Below are 25,495 nucleotides of genomic sequence, written 5' to 3' on the forward strand. Positions count from 1 at the left end.
AATTGAAGATAATCAACAAAGGGAAGCATTCTAGGGGATCAGGAAAGCCTTCTCAAAGAAGGTGACGTTCTTGCTGGGACTGGAAGAAAGCCAGGAGTCAGAGATGGGTAGTGAGAAATTTACAGGTATGACGGGGTTTCTGCCCAAGTTGTGATCCTCACCCCTTCCCCCAAAGGGAATCTGGCTCTACAGGCCCCAGCTCTTTATTTCCCTTTTAAAGCCTTAGCCTTACCTTTTGATCTTATTCAGATGCACCTTTGCCCCTAGCCCTAAAAAGAAGTTTGTCTACTGGTCCCAGAAAACCCTTACACTTTTAGGTTCCTTATCTCCTCTCTTTATCTCCCTTTGAAAGCAAACTTCTACCACCTTCCAGTTCCCTTCATTATCTATTCCCATTGTTTATTCAAATCTCTCAGACCTTCCAAATGGAATTCTCACCTAGACCCTTTTCCCAACCCCCCCCCTTCCTCTGGCCACCCAAAGTTACTTTAGTGTATTTAAGATCCACCCTGGCCCCCATTCAGACGCTGAGAATCTCTCATGCCCAGAGGCTCACTCTCATGCCCGCTTATCCTTACTGGCTCACCTGGCCTATGTGATTTATCTCTAATAAACCTTTTCTCTGGCTGGAAGAAGATTTGAATTGAATTCTTTCAGGCAGGGCCCACCGTCACGATCTTGGGGTTTCCCCAGCACCCCAAAACCTCTAGACCTCTTCAAGGGGACAGCCTGTGAAAATTTCTGGAATCAAGAGATGGAGGGTCTTGTATAAGGAACAGAAAGGAGGCCAGTGTTGTGGGATTGAAGAGGATGTTGAGGTGAGTAAGGTGTAAGAACAAAAAGGTCGAAGAGAAGCTAGGTTATGAAGTGTTTGAATGCCAAACAGGATTTTACATTTAATCCTGGAGATGAGAGTGAGCAACTGCAATTTAAATCACTTAGTCTTTCTGAGCCTCAGTTTCTTCATCTCTCAACTATGAGACGCCTTAGTTCTAAATCTAATTTTTCCCCCTGGAATTCTCAAGGTAATGGCTGAAGTCCCTCTGATGGAAGAAGATTTGGACTCATTCAGATTTACTGTGATTTCAAGAAGATGTTTATGCAGAAAATCACAATTTTAATCCATATATTTTACTTAGCAATCTGGTAAAGGTCTATAAGAATGATGAAAGGCACTGAAGTCCAAACCAACTGTTTAATCTTTGGTTAAATTATCCTCTTTACCAAATGACATTTATCATCATCTTAAATACCTCTAAATGTACTAGAAATTTTTGTGGGATGAAAAAAATGCAGCATTTAAACTACTTATTAATGTACATTAAAAGAATTTTTAGAAAATATTTTAACATTAAAGTTGGCAAATGTTTTATTCTTATTAGATAATATTATCCTAGTGCACCTGCCATATTCTGCAGTCATCCATAACATGATGTTTCCTTTAACATTCATTAGCTATTTTTTTTTTAGTAATAACAACAGTTAGCATTTATATAGCACTCAAAGGTTTGCAATGTGTTTTGCACATGTAATTTCATTTTATCCTTACAACCACCCTGGGAGGTGGGTGCTATGACAATATGGAAAGTGCTATAGCCAGTAGGCCTTTTCATGCTCTACAACACCATCAGTCAATAAGCATTTATTAAGTGCTTATTTTGTGCAAAGTATTATGCTAAGTGCTGGGAATACAAAGAAGAATGAACAAAAATACAGTCTCTGCTCTCAAGGAGCTCACCAAGGGAATGGGGGAAGGGAGAGAGATAACATGCAAAAAAAAAACCCAATTGTATACATAAAATATACATACATATAGTCTAAATGGCAAGTAATCACAGAGAGGAGGCATTGGGAAAAGGAATGTGCTTGGGGAGGAGAAAGGCCTTTTCCAGAGAGTGTCATTTAACCTGAGCTTTCAAGGAAGCCAGGAAAGTCAGCAAGTAGAGATTTGAAGGAAGGGCATTCCAGGCACAGGGACCAGTCAATGAAAAAGCATGAAGTTCCAGCTAGAGTGTCCTATACAGGGAACAGCGAGGAGGCTGAATCATAAACTACATGGGGGGAATAAAAAGTAAGGAAAATGGGGGAATAGGAAAAGGCCAGATTGTAAAAGTCTTTAAGAACCTAAAAGAGGGTTTTGTAGATGATTATGGGCGTGACTGCCTGGGACCATGGTGGTATGCTTAACAATAATAAAAAAGTTCAGAAGAGGTCAGTGTTTTGGAGGGAAAGATAATAAATAGATTTTCTATGCATCATCTCCACACCTTGAAACCTATTCATTTAAGTAAAATTAGCTAAAATGATCCCATTTCCTATATAAGGTAAAGCTATATTTACTAGCATACTTGGTAGTTTAATTCTGAAATCTTCAGTTTCATATTATGTCATGTGCTATCTTCTTAAAATACAAAAAACTAGCTTAGTACCAAAAATTTGTGGAGAAAGTCATCAATTAATTTGACTTAAACACATAAAATTTATGGAATCCTTAAGAAATGACTCCTTATGTGCTTTCAACTTTATCTTTCTTCTCCCTAAATTTAAAAAAATAAACTGCTTTCTTCTCAGCTCTGTATAAATTTATAAAACCATCCCTGATAATTTAACTATATTTTGGAAACAAGACTTTGCTATCATATGCTTATAATCAAATTACATACCATTGTCTTTTTTTTTTTTTTTGCACACACTAAAAGGATTTAGGTGTCCCAATTTTCAGTCATATGATGTTATGGACTTGCAAGAGATGCCATGTGTTGTTAATAAGACTTTTCTGACAGCATGTGCTTCTAATCTTTTAATCAAACAAAATATCTTGGCATAAAAGTTAAGGAAGCCACTATATAACTCTAACATTAGCTTCAATAGTCTAGTCTCTCTCACCAAGGTTGTAGATGCTGTTGCTCTATCTTTAAGAGAGTCTATAGAATCTTGAAGTAACAATTTAGCTGCCATTCTATGAGAAGTCATTCAAGAAGAGCCTGTTTTCCTTTTGTGATTGAGAGAGACTTTGCGAGGTACTCAGAATGACAACAAAGAGGATTCTTGCAAAGAGACTCGATTAGTTAGTCTGGAGGAACTGAACGAATGGGGTGGGATTGTGTTTTTGTAAGTAAAGCCTTCTGCAGCTACAGTGAGGATTTGAGGTGACTGGCTGTGATCACTCTCATAACTGTGAAATAAGTTTTTAAAAAGTAAAGATGGAAATATGTAATTACAATACTTTAGATAACTGTAAAATATATAGCATTTATGTAGGGTTTTAAGGTTTGCAAAGTACTTTACATATATTACCTCATTAGATCCTCATAAAAATCCTGTAGGGTAAGTGTTATTATGATCCTATTTGACAGATGAGGAAACTGATCAAGGTTAAGTGACTTGACCACAGAACTAAAGATAGTATCTCTGGTACCCTTTGAACTCAGGTCTTACTGGCTTCAATCCACAATCCATGCACCATTTAATTATTTCATATACTGAATTATACATTTAGAAACTTCAATATGTATTTAACACAAGAAGACTATGAGAACTATGTTTATACATAAAAAGTAGCTACTTTTGGGAAAGGAAGCTTCTCCAATTAAATAAATGTTTTATGAACTGGGTTGGTGGCTCTGAGTTTAGTTAATTGAAAGACGTGTTGAAATTATATTAACTAATGAGGAAATATACATATCCTATAGATTATACTAGAGCTTGGGGTGATTAAGATTAAATTAGGGAATGACTTAAGTAGCAGTGAGGGGGTTTTGGCCCAAGTTGAGATCCTCACCCCTTGCCCCAAAGGGAATCTGGCTCTATAGGCCCCAACTCCTTATTTCCCTTTGAAAGCCTTAGCCTTACCCTTTGATCTTATTCAGATCAATTCCTCCCTAGCCTTCCTTATGATCCCTTCCTCCCTAGCCCTAAAAAGAATCTGGCTCCTGTTGTCTACGGGTCCCAGAACACCCTTAAACTTTTAGATTCACCTTTGCCCCTAGTCCTAAAAAGAATCTGACTCCCATTTGTCTATGGGTCCCAGAAAACCCTTAAACTTTTAGGCTCCTTATCTACTCCCCTTATCTCTCTTTGAAAGCCCTGGCCCAACCTTTTGATCTTATTCAGATGCCTTTCAAACTTCCTCCTTCCAGTTCCCTTCATTATCTATTCCCATTGTTTATTCAATCCCTCAGACCTTCCAAACAGAATTCTCACCTAGACCCTTTTCCCAGCCCTCTCCTCTGGCCACCCAAAGTTACTTTAGTGTATAAAAGATCCACCCTGGCCTCCATTCAAATGCTGAAAATCTCTCAAGCCCAGAGGCTGAGAGTCTCATGCCCGTTTGTCCTTATGGGCTTCACCTGGGCTATGTGATTTATCTCTAATAAACTTTTTATTTTGCTGGAAGAAGACTTGAGTTGAATTCTTTCAGGCAGGGTCCAGCGCCGCGATCTTGGGGTTCCTCTGTGCACCCAGGAGGACCCCAAACCTCTAGACCTCTTCAGCAGGATGAAGAGTGGCCTACAAGTAAGACTCATAGATCTCAGACCCTGTTTAACCTTGCTACATAATAAAATACATTGGATTTTTCCTACCAGCATTATCTTGCTTCTCTTGAATTCTTAGGCAAAGGAAGTAAATGTTCAAAGTGGGCTAGGAAAGAGGAAATGCAAAAAATTTATGAAGCTACTGAATCACAGATTCACAGAATTTCAAAGCTAGAAACAACTGTAGAGGTAATTTTAACTCCTGCTAGAAGCAGGGAAAGACAGTGGGTGGTATGTGCCAGGTGGTTTATACCACTACCACTACTTCAACTACTACCTTCTCTTGGACTCTAATGCAGACTCCAATAATTCAGTGCCCAAGAGCCCAGAGAACTGCAAGGCCCTGAAGACCTCCAACAATGCTTCAAGCTCAATCCTCACAGCCATCACCCAAGAGAAGCAATCCTTATGAATATTTGACTTGTCAACTGCCTCTGCATGTATTACAGCCTCAACCTCCTTAACAGCCACAGCTACTGAAGATCCAGAGAGAGAATTCTCACTATAAAAGTCCTTGGAACTATCAGATAGTTCAATATCAGAAATGGATATAGTTTAATCAGTGGAAGTGGTGTTATAAAGAAGACGCATTACCATCGGCTTAGCTGCAGCACCCAAGGACCAATGGGTCTTTCCATTGAACTTGCAGCTGAAACCTTCTTTATGTGTCTCTCCCATTATAATGTGAGTCTTTTGAAAAGTAGGAACTGTCTTGCTCTTCTATGTCTCTCCCCAGAATTTAGCACAGTGCTTTATACATTGTTGTTCAGTGGTTCAACTGATTCTTTGTGAGCCTATGGACCACAGCAGACTACATCTCCTACTATCTCTTGAAGTTTGTTCAAATTCATGTTTGTTCTTTCCATGATATTATCTATCTCATCCTCTGCCATCCCTTTTTCCTTATGCTTTTAATCTTTCTAACATTAGGATGTTTTCTGTTGACTCCCAGCTTCTTATTATGTGGGCAAATATTTAAATTTTAGCTTCAGTATTTGACCTTCCAGTGAATAACCTGAATTATTAACTGATTTGATCTCCTTGCTGTCCAAGGGACTCTCAAAAGTCTTCTCCAGCCCCACAATTTGAAAGTGTCAATTCTGTGGCTCTCAGGTTTCTTTATAGTCCAACTTTTACAGCCACTGGAAAAACCACAGCTTTGAATATATGGACCTTTGTCAGCAAGGTGATGTCTCTGCTTTTTAGTATTCTATCCAGATTTGCCACAGCTTTCCTTCCAAGGAGCAAGCATCTTTTAATTTCACAGCTGCAGTTGCCATCTGCAGTGATCTTTCAGCGGGCTTTTAATACATGGTTTTGTTTTATTTTTTTTCATTCATTCACTTACTCATCTGGCCTCTGCTTGGACGCTTTTAGTGTTAGGAAGCTCAGAATTTATCAAGGGAGTCCATTCTGGGATAGCTGACTGTAATGACTAAGGAACCAACAAGTCTGAGCACTAGTTCGGGATTTTTTTTCCAGTTTTTTTTTTTTTTTTTCTGTATTTGGGATGAGACCAACATATATACTGTAAGAAGAAACTGAACTGCAGAAAAGGAGGCTTCTATAGGAAGATGGGAATGATTTGGCCTAAACGAATTCAGTCTCAATTGCAAAATTTTTCTGGGAAGGAAATCTAAGTAGACTCTACATAGCTTTATAGAAAACATAAAAATCAGGGGATATTCTCTATAAAGAACCACAATTTATTGTGCATACTTACAAACAAACAAAAAAAAGCTTCATTCATTCCTACCCAAGCAAATCCAGTATTACTGAATCAAATACACTAAGCCCTCTTAATCATTATAAGATAGGAATACAGAGAAGATAATTTTTGGAGGTCAAGTCTGCCTTGTACACGAAGAAATATTTCAACATTTTATGTAACTTCACTAATTGAGCTTTCTCTAATAACTATATAAGTCTATGATGGATATCCAGAATTACAAAAAAAAATTGCTAATATGCAAAATGAAACCATGAAATTAACATATAGTAGATAAGAGTTTAATTGAAAAATTTTATAGCTGCTGGCATGACTTTTTATAGCAAAGTCAGAATTCATACATAATATACTTATAGCCAAAGGGGACCTAAAAATCATCTAGCCTAAGATTCTTATTTTACAGATGAAGAAACTGTGGCCCAGGTGAAGTGACTTGTCCAAGGTTACCCCCAGGCTGATATCTGAATTCAGGTCCTCTTACCTCAGACAAGGGCTCTTTCTACTGCATCAAGAAAATTAAGTATAAACAATTTTCCTAAATTAGGGTTTATATTGTTTATAAAATCTACAAACATTTAATGAGTATCTACTATGTGCCAGGCACTGTCCTAGGTGCTGAGGATATAAGGGCACAAATGAAACAGTACCTGACTTCAATGAGTTTACCTTTGATCACAAGATCTAAGAGGTTTAAAAATCTAAAAAACAACATATGAAAATGAAATGTAAGCTCTCTGAGGGCAGGGGATGTCTTTTTTCTCTTTTTGTATCTCTTTTTGCACTTAGCACAGTGCCTGGCACATGGTAAGAGCTTAATGAATGTTTACTGAACGGTTTGAAAATTTATTCATTTGTTAATTTATTCTTTAGTTCATCCAAAAAACATTTAGTGAATGTTTGCTATGTACAGAGCCTTATATTAAGAACACCTGAACAAATCAGCTCACAGGCATAATAGTCAATTCTGTTGTTATTGTTATCAGAATCAGGTTTCAACTCTAATCCTAGTCCTGTGCAAACTTGACTAAGTCACTTAGCAAGTCTGGGTCTCAGTCATCTATAAAACGAGATAATCAGATGAGAGGATTTCTAAAGATGTTTTCCATTTCTAAATCCAATAATATTAAGAGTTAGGACAAGAATGTAGGCTCCTTTCCTGTGTGCCATCCTTGCCCTGAATCCATCCACCCAGAGGAACAGTAGGAAAAACAACCAAGTAACAAATTCCCAAAGTAATTTCTGAATCAAATGACTGCCATGTAGAGCAATGACTTTTTTTATGTTAAAAGCTGTCTCATTAGACTTTTTTTCATTTGTGATTGCTATCAGTAAAGCTCCTGAAGGATAAAAATAACATATTTTAAAAGAGACTTTAAATTTTTTAAAAAATTACTATCCCCCAATGAACACTTCTAATCTTGAGAAACAAGAATACAGACTTATTTCATAAAATCTTTTTACAAGATCAAACCACATTAACATAACTTTAGCTCTGTGGGAAGATGGAACTGAGAGGCAAGGATGGAAACATACCAGGAAATGGACACCAGGAATAAGACCTCATGTGGCGTCTTTGGACAAGACCAAAAGCCTTTTGGACGACAAGAGCCTAGATTCCATTGAACATATATCATGGAAAGATATGAGACACCGATGTTTCATTCACTTGGTTATTTTTAATGGATAATTGGCTATAAAACTATTCACTCTCATAAAATGATGAAAACACATACCTTCATAGCCATATAATTCAATTCTATGGTTTAAAGATAGTAGGTACTTAATCCCACTTCCTTTTTGACAGGGTAATTAGATTGGTAAATCATGGGAATTCTATAGACCTAGATTTCACCAAAACATTTCAAAAAATGTCTCATGTTATCCTTGTGGTCAAGATGACTGAATGTGGGCTTGATGAGAGTGCAATGAGGTGAATAGACAACTGGTTGAATGACTGGAACCAAAAAAGTACTTTATTAATGGTTTGACTTCAACTTGGAAGAAGGTCTCCAGTGGAGTGCATCTGTGACTTGTCCTTGGCCTTATGAGCTTTACCACATTTGCTAATAAAGGCATAAACTGCATGCTCATCAAATCTGAAGATGATACAATGCTAACACATTAGACAAAAGAATCAGAGTTCAAAAAGGTGTGATAGGCTAGAAAGGTTGTTCTAAACTAATAAGATTAAATATAAAGTTCCATGCTTGGGAACAACAAAAAAAAAAATCAGCCTTACAAGTTCAAGATGAGGCAAATGAAAAACAACAGTTCAAGAGAAAAAGATCACATGGGGGAGGCAGAGGAAGGCGGAGGGAGAGATATAGTTATTGGACTGTAAACTCAAAAGGAGACCTCAATATGACGTGGGCTACCCAAAAAGCTAATGTAAAATTAGGCTGAATTAACAGACACACTGTCTACAATGTGGAGTCCTGCATTCTCTTCTGTGCAACACATTTTCTGAAGAACTTAATAAGCCAGAAAGTCTACTATAGGAAGCTGACAAGGATGTTGAGTGGTCTACTGACCCTGCCTGCTACTGGAGGTTCACTGAAAGAGCAATGAAATGTTAATTTGAAAAAGAAAAATAATCAGGGAGGTCACAATATTGGCCTCTAAATATTTGAAAGGCTGTCGTGGGGCAAAAGGATTAGACTGAATCTTTGTGGTTCTGATGTAAAAACAAGTGGACTTAGTAATACCAAGAGTGGAATGGGTTGCCTAGGAAGCTAGTGAATCTCCTTTCACCAGAGAGGTCTTCTAATGAAGAAGGTTAAAGGACTAATTTGGGGGAGTGTTACAGAATCAGTCAGCCAACAAGCATGTATTAAGTGTATACTATGTGCCAGGCACTGTGCCAATAAGCACTTGGGATATACAGAAAGGCAAACAAACAAACAAACAAACAAACAAAAAACAACCCCCCTTCCCAAAACAAACAAACAAAAAAACCCAGTCCATGCTATCAAAGCTCAAAGTCTAATGGAGGAGACAAAATGCAAAACAACAACCATCACCCCCCCCCCCAAAAAACCCTATATACACACACACTATATACAGAATACATCAAGGATGGGTTGGACTAAACAGTTCTGAAGGTCCCTTCCAATGCTATGATTCCATGAAATGTTCGATGAATTTAACTGAAACCAAAAGGGCTGGACTGCACTTAAAAACTTCAGAATGTTTTCACTGAGTCCAAGTTGCTTCTTGCTGCAATGGCACATATTTTTAAAATCAATATTCTCCTAGAGAGCAAATAATCTCCTAGCTGCAAATCATGTAATGCCATAATGTAAGGAGTTTTAAAAAGCGATATGAATTTATTTCTCCAAAGAAAACTTTTTCAGTGTTTTAGTGAGCAGAACAGGAGAAAAATATATACTATGATTACAACAATATAAAAGGAAAGAACAACAATAATCAGAACTGAGTGTCCTGAAATTAAAAATGTCCAAGCTTGGCCCCAAAGAGATATTGGAAGGCACCTCCATCTGCCCCACATTTACAGAGATGAGAGACTATGTGGAATGCTGGATATAATATCAGATTTTCCTGAAATGTCGGTTAGTTTTGCTGAATGATTTTACCTCCTTTGTTACGAATAGCTCCCTAGAAGGAGCAAAGGAAGTAGATACATTGAGAAATGTTAGGTGATTTAAAATCAAAAGATCAGATTTAAATTCTATCTTTAAATATTCTCAATATGAGCTTGAGTTTAATGCTGTCTTCCTAAAATACTTTACATTTACATATTTGTGTACATGTTGTATGACCCCCACCCCCACCCCCCATCCCCATGGAAATTAGAAGCTTGTGAAGGTCAGGAACTGTTTTGTTCCTGTCTTTGTATTCCTAGCATCTAACAAAGTGTTTTGCATACTGTAGGCATTTAGTAAATATTTGTTTAATTGATTTAAATTGAACATTTGGGCCTCTAAATCTAAGGTTTGCATTGTCTTCTAAAAAACACAGGGAAAAATAGGTCGTAAGAGATGAAATATATATATACATACATATAAGTATACACATACATATAAGTATACACACACATATACATATTATACGGTCAAAAATGTGACATCATTACATAGACTTATAGACTCTCAAAGTTGTAGGGAACTTCAGAAATCCTATAGTCCAGTGCATCTCAGTTCAGGAATACCTTACATGGCATTTTTGACAAACAGTCACTCAGCTTCCATTAAAGACTTTCAATGTGTCAAGAGTTTGTTTATTAAGTATCTATTATGTATGAAGCTCTGGTGTTAGGGGCTGGGAGTGATGGAAAAATGACTTCTATAAATACAACAAACCTACGTAATAACTACCTGACAGTCCTTATACTATTTCATGCTATTGTGCTTTATAAGTACAAGATTCTGTAAGGAAGAAAGAATTTCTGACGGGCTTGAGATGAGAATGTAACTGACATCTGGGTCAGGACAATTTTCCTGCACTGGGGAAAAAAAATCAAATTTCCTTTAAGAGTTTCTTAAATTTGGTCTGTGTGAAAATAGCAAGACTTTAACTTGTTGTCCTACAACACACTTTGGAAGACTGACACAACATTCTGTCCTGAAGCTCAAATATCTCAGAATCTGGTAACCAAGGAGAGAAAAGGAATCATGGGGACAATACACAAGGTATCTGTGAAGCATGTTCTTTCCCTTACCTCCCAACCCACAGAGTTCAAATTTTAAGAAAAGAAAGATGTAACTGAGCACCTACTATGCTCATGATACTGGTCAAATCTAGAGACACTATAAGCATCCACATTGAGGGAAAATAGTGGGACGCTAACAAAATCACCTTCACAATCTCTACAGCCAAAATTATTCTTGGCTTGTCATTATAAGAAGCTTTGCAGCACTGCAAACATGGGGAACCTTTTCCTGGAACCCTGGCAAAACTTTTCAAGAGAAAGAACCAGAAAAAGATTTGAGAAACCCAGATACAAAGAAATAAGATGATGACAAGAACATCAAAAAAAACAACCCACCTTATCCTGAGAACTGTTTACCAAATTAAACTATAAATGTGGATGCTCTGTTTTATTTCTGGAATTTAATATATAATTGTATTTTTATTCCCTTGTCTTTTCCTTACAGCCTCAAATGTGATAAGCTTCATTCTGAAGAGGTCTCTAAGAGGGGAATGGCAGTTCAAGCGCCAAGTGGATGAGGAGTAGTGAAAAAGCCATTCTAATCATTACCATCTTTTCTGTGATGACTGATCTGATTCTCACTGATGTGGGCATTCCCTCTGGCAATACAGTCAATCAGTAAGCATTTCTTAAGTGTCTACATGTGCCAGGCAATGGAAACCTATCCATACCTGCCTATCCTCTGTGATTCTTGTCTGTGTTCTCCCATAAGTTCATCACTGAGGGCCCATCCTCCATGTCAGCAATCCTTTCTTTCTTTTGACTTCGTGAGAATACCAATGGGGCAATGTGGGTTGTCCATTGGCTTTTCTTTGCTCTTGCCTTCCCTTTTCTCTCCCAATCTTATCTTCAATGATAATAATATTTCTCCTAAATAATTCTTTGTTTGAAAGGGTTGTAGCTTCTTCACACCTACCATATATGACCCTTTATTACCTTTTGGATGATCCTCAACTTGAATTCTTTAAAGGATGTGGATTTCTATGACTTGGCCATACCACATCATCGGGAGAATATGGAATTAAAAACATGGGTCTTTGTTTAAGGAGAAGTTTAAGGTCATTTAAAAGCTCAATACTTCTATGATGATGAAATAACTTCAAAACTATATCAACTGTGACAGACATGCAACTTATTAAGTGTCTAGAATGGTAAATTATAAGTTAGCTGCTAGAGATACACATTTCAGATAAGACACAATCCTTGCCCTCAACAAACTTATAATTTAATAAAGGGAAGAAACCACACATGCAAACCAAAATGTTATAAACACAAAGGAGAATTTCAAAGTTCTAGGTAACCTGAATGAATTAACTTCATGATTTTTATCAATTACTGCACATGGACAACTTTATTAAGTCTCTAGAATTCTAAAGTACCAGATTAGATGCTTGGGATATGGAAACAGACATGGTCCATTACTTCAGGAAACTTGTAAGCTAATCAAAATATGAGAAGTACAAAGGAAAATTGAATTCAGTTATCTGAGGGAGAGAGATCGTCTTTGGTTTGAGGGAAACAGAAGACTTCACTCAAGAGGTAACACTTGAATAGGATTTTGAGTGAAGGGAGAAATTCTACCATGAGGCTATGGATTATGGGTGTAGGGTAGATGTCTGTTCCAGGAATGTGGGATAGTATGAATAGTTAGGGAGCATGAACAAAAGCAAAGAGAGAAGAAAGGGTAGGCCAGGAACAGAAGATCCTACCGTTTCTCAGTCTTTCCTTGCCCATGGCACTGGAGGCCATGAGTTATACTTATGGTGAACTTTTTACTTTGATTTGTTTCTTCCCAATGATGAGAAGAAAACTGAAAAGGCCCACCTTTATTTCCCTCCAGGCTCTGCTCCTGACTTTTGTGACTTAAAATCATGTCCCCTTTATACCCACACCCCACTGTGGCACCTTTATTCCTTCCCCCTCCCCACTTTTCAGCTCCCTTGTGTGTTCTGTCTTCTCCCATTAGAATAAGGGCAGCGACTTTCCTGAAAGACTGTTTTCTTTTTACTTATATTTATATACCCAGCATTTGTTATAGTACCTGGAAAATAGTAAGCACTTAATAAATGCTTCCTTCTTTTTTTGTATCCTCAGAACTTGACTGGTAACTAGAATACAGCAGGCATAGGTATAGAGGTATGGAGTACTTATGGAATTGAATCAATTCATTCAAAATCAAAAAACATTTATTAAAGCACATACTATGTTCACATACTGTGCTGGGCATTTTGCTAAGTTGTATCTTCAAGGAGCTTAGCCTTCACTAGGGTAGATGGGACATTCCTCAAAAAACATACTACCCATTAGAGTACGATGCATTCATTGGAAGAAAAGAAAGTGCTATGAGATCTGATTCATGAGGGATCGCCATTGCCTGGGTGGACCTGTGAGGTTATCACCACACGGGAATAAACCTCATGCTTTTTTGTTTGGTTTATCAGAATTAAAGTCTGACCTATTGATGCCCCCTTAGTAAATCCCACTCCTCACCCTTCTATAGCAAATGCAAGTTGTTGCTCTTTTTTTTTTTTAAACCACTAATAGATTTTGGCAGAGAATAGAGCTGAAGGGAACAGATGATAAAAACTGAATTTGTTTGACCTAGTTTGTCACTTGCATCAACTGTTCTGTAAATTTAACATCCTGCAAATAACAAAGCAAGCTCTGGAGACATCATTTAATAATTCATGCCAGTGGCTTTGAAAAGGCTTACCTTGACCAGAATTGTATATTGCTTTTACAGACTTTTTCACTTTCTGCAGGGCAGTTCTATCTTGGTCTAGAGCCTAAACAAAACCAAAACAAAAAGCAAAAATAAATAAATGAATGAATGAATGAAAAGCTCATTAATGAAAAGTAATAAAGTTAAGAACCAGCCCTCTCTGCATTTGCTTTTCCTAAGCATAAGAACAAATAGTGCAAGCAGTGGCATATTTATAAATAGACAACAACTTCAGGAGCTAGAAGTACCCTGAATGTGTTGACATAGTCGTTGGGGGAAATCTTTTGTCACTCAGCCCTTCACATGAATAAGCCTCTAAGAATCAAGGAGAAATAATGATGGAGCAGTCACTCAACATAGAAAGCTTCATACAGAGAACTATATCAGTATTGGCACAAGAGTGGTAGAAATAACACTGAAATGAACAGTTAGGAGACCCGATTTTCAGCCCCAGTTCTATCACTTAGTAGCCATGTAACTTTGAGCAAAGCATGACATGTTTGGTTCTCATTTTCCTGATTTATAAAAAGAGGAGAGAAGTAATTTACACTATCTTACACCTCAGAGAATTGTTACAAGGACCAAACGAGGCAGCTAGGTTGCACAATGGATAGAGTGCTGGGCCTGGAGTCAGAAAAATCTGAATTCAAATCCAGTGTCAAATACTTACTAGTTATGTGACCTTGGGTAAGTCATTTGAGCTCTATTTACCTCAGTTTCCTCAACTGTAAAATGGGGATAATATTAGCACCTATCTCCCAGGATTGTTGTGAGGATCAAATGAGATAATAATTATAAAGTATTCAGCACACTGCCTGACACACACTGAAGTAAGTAGGCACTAAATTCTAGTTATTATTAAATAACATATACGAGAGATTTGTAAATATTAAATGTTATATTTCCTCCATTAGACTGTGAACTATTTGAGAGCAAGGAAGTATTTTGGTCTGATTTTTGGGCCTTTATTTTGTATTCCCATTACTTAGCACAGTGCCTGGCATGCCTGATACATAGTAAGTGCTTAATAATTGTTAGCTAACTATGTAAAAATAAGCTACTGTTGATATTATCTTTAGACATAAATAAAAGGAATAAAGTCCTGATCCCAGTCTTCAAGTAGTTTATAACCTAATACAGAATGTAAAAAAAATACATTTAAAAATAATCTACAAATAGATATGACTGCATTCTTATATTAATTATGCTACTAGTGAATTTAAATTTTGACCTTCTGTTTCCTCATAGGCAAAGGTAAGGGGTCTAATTAGATGGCTTTGGGTAAGTCACCTAACTTCTCTGGGACCCATAAAAAGAGGAGGCAGGACTACAAGACCTTTAGGCTCTCTTCTGGTTCTAAATCAATGAGCTTATGCCCTTTAGAGTACTTTCCAGTTTTCATTAAATTTGATTTAACAATGACAGCAGAGTACAGTTTGAACTAGATGATGTCTAAAGTCCTATCTAACTCTAAAAGTCTGTGAAAATTGGTGGAAGAAGGGATTAGTAAGGGAAGGGAATGTTGAATAAAGGTTATACACCTTGACTTGAGGTTGATGGCCATGGTCTGCTGCCAACTGGATGAAGGCAGAGCTGAGGCAAATCTCTATATATCTGAGGCTAGGTTTGGAAATTACTTTGCCTTTGTGTTATTGTCCAACATAGAGTTTAGGCCTATGCTATAACATGTGCATGTTGACTCTGTGTGTATGTGCATGTGTATTCCACAAAAAAAATATACTTTTCTGTCATTACTACTGTGTTTTAAAATTAATTTGTGATTAAAAAAATTAATGTACTTTATAAAGTCACAGTTAAGATATATTACTCTTTGTGTACGCAGGCAGCCTTCCCTACTCCTATTCCAAGTTTTGTTTTCTAGATCCCCTTCTATGGTAGGTAGGAAGAATATGGGCAATGTTTTAGAAGCAGAGAGGAGTCAGGCTGCTTGTGGGAAATAGCAATTCTGCTTCTCTGACGTGAAGAGTGAGGACTAGGAGAAAGGTATAAGAAATTAGGACTGTTAGGAATTGGTATGAGGAAAGAAGTAGGGTTAATCAGTAGAGATCTTAAGTACACTGTAAGGAGTTTACATTTAATATACTCTGGCTATGAAAAGTCTTAATATTCTCCAAAAAGAAAGGACATTAAAATATTTAAAACACTCCTTATACATTTTAAAAAGCAAGGTCACATTCCCATTTTCTTAAGTTATCACAAATAAAACAAGGCATAGTGGAAGGAGCATTGGACTAAGGCAAGAGGAGTCTGGGTTCTTCTAATCCTGATTTTACCCCTGAAAAGTTATATGACTCTGGACAAATCACTAGAACTCTCGGTCTTAGTTTTATCCCCTGTAAATTAAGTGGGTTGGACTAGACTAATTCTAAAGTCTCTCTACGACTAACATTATGATAAAAAAAGTCATTACTGCTTATTTTTAAGCAGGCAAAGTAGATTTACTTTTAGAAGGACATAGATTATTTTTGTTGCTGCTGCTGCTACTGCTACCACCACCATAATCACCACTACCACTACTTCTACTACCAGCAGTACTACTATTACTAGTACTACTATGAACTTCTGAGTTCTATTTGCAGCTTCTTGTTTTTCAATTTATTTGTTTCTTCACACCCACAACAAATTGACGACTCATGGGCACAAAACAAAAGGAAGAAAACTGAAAGATAGATTAGTTGGTATTCTGTGTTTTAGAATGGTCCTGTGATTTTATAAACATATGGAATTCCTAGAGAGGAAGCACCCTATGTAGACCAATACCTCTTTGGTAACTTATGTTCTTAGAGAGAGTTACCTGGGAAACTGAGAGGTTAAAAGACTTCCCAGCCAGTACATCTTAGAGATGGGACTTAAAACCAGGTTTTCCTGACTTCAGACTAGTCTCTCTAACCATGTCAACATTGTCTCTTGGTACTACATAAACAGGAATTCCAAATTATCATGATCATCATCCTCACTACAACTACTACTACTTTCACTAAGATATACAGTATGTTGTAATAGATTAAAGGAGATCCTTGTACTCAGGAAGAGCTGGGCATGACCCTAAATAACCAAGCCATGTGCAAGTAACTTAACATTTCATTGCCCTGGGGCAACTTTCTACACCTATACATATTATAGACTTGTAGTGAAGCCAGAGATCTTCAACCCTGGAAGAAGTTTACACATCAGGAGCTTCCTATACCAATAAAATCGCTACATTGAACCCCTTACCTCCAAAGTAGTAATAATAATAGCAGCTGACATTCATAGTGCTTTAAGATTTCAAAGGCACTCTACAATAAGTTCATTTCATATGGTCCTCACAACAACCCCATAAATAGGTAGCACTATCTTTTTTTAATTTCCATTTTACAAATGTAGAAACTGAGTCTCAGAGGAAGTGGTTTGTTTAATGGTTAGTAAACAACAGAACCAGACTTCAAACTTATGGTTTCTGATTCAAAATCTAGTCTTTTAAATTGTATTTTTTTTTATTACAGTAGAGTTGGGGAGTAATGATCATGATAATGATCCCAAAAGAGAAAAAGAATTGTAAGGGCGCTGGTACAACAAACACCCTCTTCCTACTTCTGTGGTATTAGTAACTGCATGCATGCACATGCACACACACACACACACACACACACAGAGTTCCAGACTATAAGAACACATGTAAAATTCAAATATACTTTTACAAAAAAGTACTTGATAGATAGACACAGCAAGGACGTGTGATGCTTTACAAGCTAGTACTTGACCACCAGCAAAAAAAATCCAAAGGAAAATATATTTTTACAGCATTAGGCTTAATGGAAATTAGAAATTTTTTCACTTGATCAAACAAGCTTCCCTCAAGATATCAGACTATGTTTAAGTTTGCTACAGGTTGCACCCATTTTCGTTTCTGCCTAATAAGCCACTTTTACCAACAAAATCCTATGAAATGCCATAAATGGTACCTGGTAAACTCCTAAAAATTCCCTAGAAGATGTTCTTTTGAGGGGAGTAAGACTTTCCGTGATTTACAGGATGTATTTATTATTTTTTTTAATAAAGCTGTTGATCCTTTGATACAAAGAAAAAGTTCCTTGCACCTAATCTTAATTCTAACACTGACTTCCATTTTTAGTTTTGAGCTAGCCTTGGCAGAAATGTGTCCAGGCCTCCTTTGAGGAGAGTGTATATTGTTTAATTAGCATTCACTAAAGTATTTTGAAGATGAGGAAACACTATAACTCCTCAATGAAGTGTTACAGTTAAGTCAATAAATTATTCATCAATTATAGAGTACCATATTACATATCATGTGACACCATCAGATGAAAAAAATATTGATAGTGTAGAGGATAATGGGGAGATTGAAAGATTTATTATTACCACAAATGCCAAAATACTGGGGAAAATGAAAAGCAACAGGAAATGAACATTTTTGTCCCCAAACAAAAACAAACTAAATAAGTAAACCTTCCAGTGAGGGTCACAACTCAGATTCTAATAAAGTCTTCAAGAAGAATTAAACAAATTCAACAAAAAGTGTTTACCATGGACAACGATCTGAGAATAAGAAGATGAAATAGGAAAGAAGGAAGGGAGGATTTTTAAAGTGTTGACTATGGGTCAGGAAGTGTGTTAAGCCCTTCACAAATATTATCTCCTTTGATCCTAGCAACTACCTTGAAAGAAGTAGGTGCTATCATTAATCTCCATTTTACAGCTGAGGAAACTGACACAAGCCTTAGAGGTTAGGTGACTTGTCCAAGATCACACAGCTATTAAATGTTTGAGCCTAGATTTGAACTCAGGTTTTCCTTACTACAAACCCAGCACTCTGTCTAATGTACCACTTAGCTATTTGTGTTTTGCCCCCATATCCACTGTACCACAGTCCTTGCTCCCTCAAGGAGATTATAGTCCAAAAGAAGTGATGAGATAGGTACAAAAATAACAATAATAAAAGTCAGAATATAAGTATATGGAAAAGTTTTTTTTTAACAGAATGGTACATAAGATTCATGATCACTCCCTTTTAGAGGGAAGACGATATATGGAAGAGGTGGCAAATGATGAATGAAGTCTTAAGGGATGAGAAGGATTTCAGTAGGTACAGGTTTGAAGGGTCAAAAGCATGGTAGACAGTCTCAAAAGTACAAGCTGGAAATATGATAGTCTATAGATTTCTCTATGGTGGGCTTCAAAAATCATCACAAGAAGGAAAGTATCCCAGGCATCCCATTTACAGATCAAAGTATTTCAAATAAGAAGAAAACTCAGCGGCCAGCTATTCCAACTCATACTGAAACAAAAATCTCCGTGACACCCCACCTCCAACAAGTGATCATCCAGAACCCACTGTATCTAGTGATGAAGAGACTCAGAAATTCCATAATTCCAAGACAGCCATTGCTATGCGACACTATGTTATCTACTCTCGGGTGATTTGAGTATAGACTTGCTTAAAGACCAGAGGCTTCTGAACTTTTGGGGGAATTATTTCTGTGGAAGCAAATCATCTTGAATATTCTATCCTCCTCCTGACTAGCTACCCTTACCTATTCCTACTTGCTGCAGAAAAAACAAAAACAGAAAATGTCTTAGAAAATAGACCCTTTCCCTCCTCCCCCACTCCCCAAAAAAGATCCTTACCTCACTAGAGAGAACACAAAAAATCTTGGAGCAGCCATTGGTCAGGGGTGTTTTACACAAATGAATTAACTCCCGAAAATTAAACTGAATATGTTTTGTTGGATTTTACACATTTATCTTATGAATGAGATCAACCCATAGACCACTTGGATAATCCTAAGAGAAGACCATTTTTTAAGAGGCCAGAATCAAGCCTGAGAGTAGTTAGTCCATTAAACATAACTCTCTTTTCACTGCCCTGGCCAAATGACTGGGTTAGATTAATGTGACTTGGTCTTACTCTGAATCAGAAGCTTAGTAAAAATTAGGTGGTCTTTGGAGAACAGAAAAGAATGATATAATCACATAGACACTCAGGGAACTTAGTCTGGAAGAGTTAATAAATAACAGCTCACATTTATATAGCTCTATAAGTTTGCAAACATGTTATTTCATCTGGCCCTCATGACATCCCTGTGAAGAGGGTGCTATTATTATTTGCATTTTACAAATGAGGAACCTACGGCTGTGAGCAGTTAAGTGACTTGACCAGGATCACACATCTGGGTAATTGTCTGAGTCAGATTTGAGCTCAGGTTTTCCTAATTTCATTCTATCCATTGTGCCAACTAGCTGCCTAGTTATATAGGATAGTTGCCTCTCTTTTTTCAATAATTTAACAAGCATTTACTAAACACCTTTGGTGTGCTGAAAAAAGATAAAATTTAGATAAAACAGTCTGTTAGGGAGGTATGAAACATACATTAATAGCTATAAAACAAAATAATTTCACACTAAGTGCATAACAAGGAATAAAGTTCTTTGTGAATATCAGGGATGGAAGGTTAATTTCAAATCTAAAAGCCTTACTTTGTATATTATGGGTTATGGAAACACTGATGTATAATAACAGCTACAGAGCTACAGAAATGAAAAGGACATTTCTTCTAGTGAACCAATCAAAAGCTACCTTTTACTTAAGAAACGGAGGCAGTCTCTTATGAGAAGATAACAAAGACGCTAAGAGTGCTGGATTTGAAAACTGGGTTCAAACCTTAATTCTGTCATTGGCCTTAGGCAAATTTATTGACCTCTTTGGGTCCCAGTTTCCTCATACATAAAACAAGGAGATTGAAATAGAAGGCCTCAGAATTCCTTGCAAGCTCTCCATCATTTTATGGATAACCTCTAAGGCTCCTTCCAAATCTAAATTTATGATCCTATGAATGAGACTACTTCACAAAGAGAAAATGATCAGCCTATTAAAAGCTTCATATGTGCACTAAGAGGACCCAAAATGAAGAGTGAGCTTCTTCTAAAAAACTTAGGAAAAGTGTTTAATCTGTTCGATTTATTATTATTTTAGCCAACAAGAATTGCTCTTACTATATACAATGTTCAACAAGTAATCAGATGCATTAAGCATTCTCCCTCTGCTTTCCATCTGCATGCACAACAGAGTGGATAAAGGATGGGAATCTGACCCAGAGGCAGCACAAACTAAGTGGATTATCTCGAACTGCAGAGAGCCCACAGCACCCTCTGAAGTACTTCAAAGGTTAGGGATGAAGGAAAGGTTCAGTATCCTGCCTTCAGCAATATATTCTGAAGGATTTTCAGTATCCATTCCATTGATATATCTCTACACTACAAAACTGTGTGTGTGTGTGTGTGTGTGTGTGCGTGTGAGAGAGAGAGAGAGAGAGAGGAAGAGAGAGAGAGAAAAATAAAAAACTTTTTTTTTTTTTACAAAAACACTAGTTGAGAAAGAGTGCAAAAAAAAAAAAAGAGCTTTCTTACAGAAACACAACTCCTGCAAAGTTGGCTATACCACAAGATTCATCCAGCTGAGCGCTGAAAGCAGTGGGTCTAAAGATTTAAAAAGTAAGCTTAAAGTATCCATGATGCTTCATCTTCATTTCTGGACTGGGTTATTGTTTTTAATATCAGCATTTAGTTACATTCCTACAACTATCATTTTACCCAACATAAAGACAATAGCATCTATCTTCCTTACTTATACAGTCATAGTCTAGATCTAATCTCTCAAGGGCTTATTATTATCCAAGGAACTTTGAACAGTGCCCTCTGGGCAAAGTAGGTACCTCTATCTTACGTCACAGATGTTTGTCTCAATATATCATAGTGTAATTTTCCACTATACTTTGTCAAAACAACAAGCGTCAAATTCAAGCCTAGAATAACAAAATCCTTAAATTTAAAAAAGAGTATCAAAGGTCATCTAGTTCAACCTTGATCCAGAACACAAAATCTCAACCAAATGTTCATCAAGCCGCTGATTTAAATATTTCCAGTGACAAGGAATTCACCTTTTGAGGCAGTCCATGACATTTTGGACAGCTGTAATTGTTAGTCAAGTTTTTCACATACTGAGCCAGAATCCACCTCCTACTTCAACTTGCTAGTTGCCCTTCTGGGGTTACACAAATATCCCTTCAAATACTCAAAGACTCATCAACTCTCCCAAAGTCCTCTCTTCTCCAAGCTAAACTTCTCCAATGGCTTCAAGTGATCTTCTTAAGACATAATTATTAGATCCCTCATCATCCTGGTCACACTCTGTTGGATGTGACACAAACTGTCAGTGTCTCCTCCCAAAATGGTACTCCCATGCTCCTCTTCTCAGCTCTTCACAGTTCACTGGCTACTTTGGGAGGAATGATCTCTAACCATAAAAATTTGAGTAGAACTTAGCCTAGATGACCTCTGGAATCTCCTTCATCTATCTCAGAGGGTCTCTTGATTAAAAAAAAAAAGCCCAAGTTTGAAACAGCTTTACTGTTTGTTGTTGTCATTCATCCTTTATTCTCAAAGAGGACCAATGAAATCAGGAGGGTCAAGTGAATGGGATTTAAGTGAGGCAGAGCGGTGCAAAGTCAACAGCGTTATTCTCTCTTTAAGAGAATGCTATACTATAGTACTTTACTATGCTATAGTACCATACTACACACTCTTCAAGGGTGGGGAACCTGCAGCCTCTAGGTCACATGTAACCCTCTGTGTCCTCAAGTGTGGCCCTTTGACTGAATACAAACTTCACAGAACAAATCCCCTTAATAAAAGGATTTATTCTGTAAAACTTGGACTCAGTGGAAAGGCCACACCCAAGGACCTAGAAGACCTAGAGGCCACCCTTGATTTACATAGTACACACCAGGTCACACTCTGGAGTGTTGTGGGCTGCATGTTTGACCCCTCTGGTATACATGATGTGTTATAATGCTATGGTACAAGGTGTCAAACACATGGCCAATGTGGCATGCATCCCAAACTCAAGTATGACCAGACAAAATTAAAATACATCTGGTACATATTTAACAAAGTAAATGAAAATAAAGCAAAACATAAGTAAAATTTTAAAACTAAGTCAATATGGGGCCCATGGGGATCCTTATGTATGGATTAGTGGCCCTCATTTGTATTTGAGTTTGAATTCCAATGCACTTCTTATATTTCTTAACCGAAATTATTTTGCACAAGTCAACTGACCTCTTTACATTATTACTATTATATGTTATGTTATGTATATCATTAAGCCTCAGATTACTGACATGTAATATAACAATAATAGTACTTATACTATCTATGCTTTACAGGATTTTTCAAAATTAAGTGCTTTTGCAAACCTTAGAATAGCCAAATAAATATGTAATTATTGCTGTAATAGTAGATTAATCATCATGGGAAGGAGTAGGTAAGCCACAATGTACACTATTTGAGGGAGTATCCACATAGATGCATCTCAGTATTGCAGAATTTCAGAGCTAGAAGGGACCTTCTTCGGCCATTTAGTTCAAATCATACCTGAAAAAGAGTCCCAGCTACAACACAGCTGACAACAGGACATTCAGGCTCTGCCTGGAGACCTCCAAAGAGGAGGGACCCCATTACTCTGTCCAAGGCATCTCCTTCAACTTTTGAATAGCCCTAATAGGAAATTTTCCCTTTTGTTAAACTTAAATGATCTCTTTGCAACTTTCATTGAAACCAATTCTACCCTCTAGGGTCAAACAGAACCACTCTAATGTGTCTTTAAGGTGACAGCCCTTACAATGCCTGGAAGATAGTAATCACAGACTTCAAACTGAAAGGGAACTCAGAGGTCATTTTACACATGAGGAGGTTGATGCCTGGAGAGAAAAAGTCACTTGCCAAGATTACAAAGGCAATACATGACAGTGAAAGAATTTGAATCCAGTTCTTGAACTTGGACATCAAACTAACCATTTGTTTCACTGGATCATTGTGCTGCCTCTATCAATCTTCTTTTCTCTAGGCTAAACATCCCTAATTTCTTATGTAACCATCCAGCTTAAATAGACTCCTTCCTAGAGATTTTGGATTTTATCTTACCTTTATAAGAAGAAGAAAATAATTTGGAAGACTGATAATTAACTGCCATCTTTGAGAGAGTCTGTGTTGAGGTACTGAGAGAAGACCGAGAATTCTTTCTTTCTTTTTTTTTTTTTAAAGAAATCTGCAGAGTTAACATTCATAGAGAAAGAGCCTATAACAGATAATAGTTCACTGCCAATGGACAAGGTAAAGGATTAAGTGAACTGTCAGAGGAACAAGTCTATGACGGACTTGGAGAATTAAATGGCATCTTTGAGACACACTTTGGAGAAGACAGTCTGTTAAGTAAAAACATCTGATGAGGGGCAGCTAGATGGCACAGTGAATAGAGCACTGGCCCTGGATTCAGGACAACCTGAGCTCAACTGTGGCCTCAGATACTTGATACTTACTAGTTGTGTGACCCTGAGCAAGTCACTTCACCCCATTGCCTTGCCAAAAAAACAAACAAACAAACAAAAAAAAACCCATCTGATGAAAATTCCCAAGAAACTTTAATGATCATCCTGAGAAATGAACTGTTAGACTGAAGTTCCAGCATTTTGGAAGAGTTAGCACTTTAAGCCATAGGTGAGAAGGATCTTTGGTTGTGATCTTTCTTCTAAGTGACATATTATTGAAATATTCATCTATGTCTTTGCATTATCTGTTATTATTAATAAATTATAAAACCAATAACAGTGATGTATGCCTAAGCCTATGAGAGTGGGGCTTAAGAGAGAGAAAAGAAAAAGCTTATAAGAAATGAAGCTTCCAGTGGCAACCAGGTGGTACAGTGGATAGAACACTGGCCCTGGAGTCAGTGGGACCTGAGTTCAAATCCGACCTCACACACATGATACTCACTAGTTGTATGACCCTGGGCAAGTAACTTAACCCCTATTGCCTCACCCCCCCCAAAAAATGAGGCTTCACTAGTTCTTATAAATTAGGGTGAGGGCTCAGAGCTAATCAAATTTTACATTTTAGTTACTTTATGACTAGTTTTACTTTATATCTTCTAGATTTCCTTTGAACCCAGTAAACTCAACAAAAAGGTAAAAGATTAGGGGGTAGACTGAAGGGTGGGAGTTTGATGCAATTATCCTCAAAAACACATTAGATGTTCTGCATCATACCCCACAACAAGTGCCCACACCTCATCCAAGTGACTGCTATGAGAAGGAAACAAAAGTCCACTACACTTGAATGGAGCCAGGAGATCATTATCCACTTAGGTAATCAATAACTACTTGATAACTAGACTTGATTTAGTGCTGGTATTTTTTTCTCTCAAATTATGTTTCAGTGAATATAGTTGGGAAGCAATGCTATCTGTCCTCAATTGTAGAACGTCCAATCTGGGCATTATTTAGGAGCCCACATAAAAACGATAACATGGTAAGTATCAAAGCACTGGGAAAAGCACTTACAGAAAGAAAGGCCTCCCAGATGATTGTGAATGAGCCCAGCAGAAAGAAGACTGGTTACAGGCTTTTGGTCTTGGGCATTCAAAACAGGTATTTGGAGAAAAGGCAGGAAGAAATCAATCAAGAGGTATATGTGGTTATACCACCCTAGGTGGGTTCTACTTGACTGGCATGTCAACTATTATACATTGGCCCTTACTTGTAAATATTTTGACTAGCTTTGTGGGTGTTATTCAAAATCATGGATTTCCTTTCATCATTTGATTAGCAGGTAGCCTAACATTTAGCTTTGTGTAAACTGGGAATTGTAGCTTTGGGGGATTTTCATCTGTAGAGAATTACAGCCTTGATTCTTAGGAGAATTTCTAGCAAAGCTGTGTGTGTGTGTGTGTGTGTGTGTGTGTGTGTGTGTGTGTGTGTGTGTGT

The 25,495-nt window shown here is 37.2% G+C and overlaps 1 protein-coding gene across 3 annotated transcripts in view; it reads right to left on the reverse strand.

Annotated features, from left to right (window-relative positions):
• LOC114030650 (arf-GAP with SH3 domain, ANK repeat and PH domain-containing protein 1) overlaps positions 1 to 25,495 on the reverse strand; it is a 482,413-nt gene that overhangs the window by 191,006 nt on the left and 265,912 nt on the right. For all 3 annotated transcript variants that reach the window (XM_027845496.1, XM_027845498.1, XM_027845497.1), the window contains one exon: positions 13,647 to 13,719. In XM_027845496.1, coding sequence (XP_027701297.1) covers positions 13,647 to 13,719 — 73 coding nt within the window. The remainder of the gene's footprint in view (positions 1 to 13,646; positions 13,720 to 25,495) is intronic.

Source organism: Vombatus ursinus, unplaced genomic scaffold (genome assembly GCF_900497805.2).
Source record: "Vombatus ursinus unplaced genomic scaffold, bare-nosed wombat genome assembly UNPS02014973.1, whole genome shotgun sequence".
Taxonomy (NCBI): domain Eukaryota; kingdom Metazoa; phylum Chordata; class Mammalia; order Diprotodontia; family Vombatidae; genus Vombatus; species Vombatus ursinus.